Source organism: Capsicum annuum, chromosome 7, assembly GCF_002878395.1.
Source record: "Capsicum annuum cultivar UCD-10X-F1 chromosome 7, UCD10Xv1.1, whole genome shotgun sequence".
NCBI lineage: Eukaryota > Viridiplantae > Streptophyta > Magnoliopsida > Solanales > Solanaceae > Capsicum > Capsicum annuum.
This window is the reverse complement of record NC_061117.1, coordinates 52711557-52714686: the sequence shown is the minus strand read 5'-3', so window position 1 is coordinate 52714686 and position 3130 is coordinate 52711557. Positions and strand designations below refer to the sequence as shown.

Sequence of the window (3130 nt, the reverse complement as noted above, 5' to 3'; positions counted from 1 at the left end):
GGAAAAACCTAGAAATAAGCTCCAACATTGTAAATAAATAACTAGAACATATATAATATGAAAGAAAACATAATTAATATTGCAAGATTGTCCGCTATAAGCCAGTAAGCGCAGAAAAGTAAGTAACCCAATACGGGCCCCAATAAGCTTAGAGGGTGAAATCAAGAAAAGTAACTAATCAAAGTTCAATAAATTTACTAAATATCAAGCCATAACCATAAATCCATCCATAACATACCATATCATAAATAAATCTTAATGCTAGACTCAAATCGGAGCTCATACCATCATCATCATTGTGATCATTTAACAAAGTTGAACTAAAACTCATGTGATCAATATCTTCATCTAAAGTAGGACTTAAATTAGAACTCAAAATCAATAAGTCACCTGGTTTTGCCCAGATTAGCACCTACCAAACTAGCATAAATACCATGTATCTAAAGTCTTCAAATTGCAAAATAAACATTTTAAAGGGTAAAACATGTGCATAGAAGTCAATAGGAGCTAACACAATCTTGGCCTAAGGTGGGCCAGATGATGAGGAACATTAAAATTCTAAAACTAGTCCAGAACCTTTATGATTCAAAAATCAATTTTGCTACTTATAGAAAGAGAAAGTCAATTTGAATTTTGCTACTAGTTGTCAAGTTTATCTTTAACATAATTCTAGAATAATTAGCTATTAAGAAAATGAGTTGTTTATGAGTTGTCAATAAGTTATGTATGAGTTGTCAATGAGTTGTACAAAGGCTTTTGAAGCCTATAAATAGAGTTAATGACCTCTATCTATGTAGTTTTAGTTCAACGCTTCTATTAATGAAACTTCGTGTTTTCTTTTAACACCTTGGGTTAGATCTTGTATTTTAAGGTCTTTGGATTAAGATCTTGTTATCCATGGATTCGTATTGTGTTTACAGCGTTATCTTTCAACTCGTTGAAGTTGTTCCTTTAATAAATTGTGTGGTTTACATTATTTAGCATATTAGAGAGTTTCTCTAAACATTGTGCTACATCAGTTTGGTATTAGAGTCATGTAGATCTTACAACGAGGGTGAATAACCTATAAGAAAGATTAGATCAACAAATCACTACTCTTTATGAAGAACTCGCTAGGAGGTTTGAAGGACTTATTGTATTAGTGTGAAATAATCAAGGAGGTGTTGCCAGAAATCAGAGACAACATCGAGGTCAATATGTGGAAGAGGAATATGATATGGAGGAACATGATCTTTACGCACAACCAAGAAAAGGTCATGAAAATAGTGGAGATATGTACAAGATTAAGTTTGATATCCCAATTTTTAATGGTAATATAAACATTGAAGGGTTTCTTAATTGGATCTATGAGGTGGAGACATTATGTGAGATTATGAACATCCCTCTAGAATGTCAAGTACCATTGGCGGCATATAAATTAAAAGAAGGGGCTAGAGCTTGGTGGAATCGTCGTCAAGAAAAGCTTCATTTGAGGGGTGAAAATTGTGTAAGCTATTGGCCACAAATGAAAGCACTTATAAAGGCTAGGTTCTTACTTGTGGATTATGAACGACTCTTGTACCTACAGTTCCATAACTATGTTCATGGTAATAAATCTATTTCTAATTATACAGAGGAGTTCTTAAGGTTAGAAGTAAGGTGCAATCTTTCTAAAAAAGAAGATCAACAAGTCACAAGGTATATCAATGGTCTCAATGATTCTATCAAAGAATGTCTTAGAATACAACAAATTTGGTCAATAGATCGAGCTCAAACTCTTGCCTTGAAAGCTGAGAGATATATAAAGACCAAGAAGTCTTATAAAGCTGTGTCTTATTCTCGCCCAGAAATTATATTAAAAAGTTCTCCACGCCAAGAGGAGGGGAAATTTATTCCATCTAAAGAAAATAAAGATGAAAAGGCACCATCTTTTAGCAAAAATAATGATAAGCAACCATCTAATACAATCAAGTGTTATAAGTGTCATGAAAAGGGACACATATCAAGCAATTATCCAAGAGGGAAGTTTATCAACACCACTCATCGTGATGAAAGTAATAAAGAGGTGGACAACTATAAAAGTAAAGGTAAACATAAATATGTGAAGAAGAGAAAGAAGAAATAGTATGCAACCTGAAGAGAGACAATGAAAGAGGATATTCGAAAGCAAATACGTTGTGAATTGAAAAGTATGCAAGTTGGTAATTGATAGTTATAGTTGTGAGAATTGAGTGTCTGAAAACATGATTAAGCACTTAAATCTTAAGATACATGATCACCCAAATCCATATACTATCATATGGCTCAAGAAAGGAGAGAAGATCAGGATCACCAAATAATGTTAGTTACCACTTTATTTGGGTAAGTATTATCGATCTAATATTCTATGTGATATGGTTGATATGGATGCATGTCATGTTCTTCTTGGAAGACCCTGGCAATATGATGTGAACACCACACATAAAGGAAGAGACAACTGGTATTATTTCATTTGGAACAAACAAAAAATCATTATACTTCCAAATAAGACACTAATAATGCCTCTGAAGTAAAGAAGAAGGTATGTTAACCATCACTCAAAATCCGAAAGAATTTGCTCAAGACTTGAAGAAATCAAAATTGTGAGTGGCATTAGTCGTCGAAGGAGATGAGAAACCAACAAAAGAAATTCCATTGGAGATACAAAGTCTGTTATTGAAATAATAAAGCATACTTGGAGAGCCTCAACATCTACCTCCTATGACAGATACAACATCAAATAGATTTTGTTCCAGGTGCTAGTCTTCCCAACCTACCATACCATAGGATGAGCCCAAAAGACCATGAAATTCTAAGGGAGAAAGTAGAAGAGTTATTGCGTAAGGGACATGCTAGAGAAAGCATAAGTTCATGCGTTGTACCAGCACTACTTATGCCAAAGAAAGATCGATCTTGGCAGATGTGCATGGATAGTAGGGATATCTATAAAAGCACTACAAGGTATAGATTTCCTATCCTACAAATGGATGACATGCTTGACCAACTCAATGGATCAAAGGTGTTTTCGAAGCTTGATCTAAGAAGCGGATATCACCAAATATGAATTAGATCCGGTGATGAATGAAAGGCTGTATTCAAGACAAAAAAAGGGTTGTATGAATGGATAGTTATG

General features: G+C 33.9%; 1 protein-coding gene across 1 annotated transcript; it reads left to right on the top strand.

The window, feature by feature from the left end:
• The first annotated feature begins 1216 nt into the window (after positions 1 to 1216).
• LOC124885721 lies at positions 1217 to 2104 on the top strand. The gene has a single exon (XM_047393975.1). It carries the CDS (start codon positions 1217 to 1219, stop codon positions 2102 to 2104), a length of 888 nt encoding a protein of 295 aa, XP_047249931.1.
• Positions 2105 to 3130: the final 1026 nt, after the last annotated feature.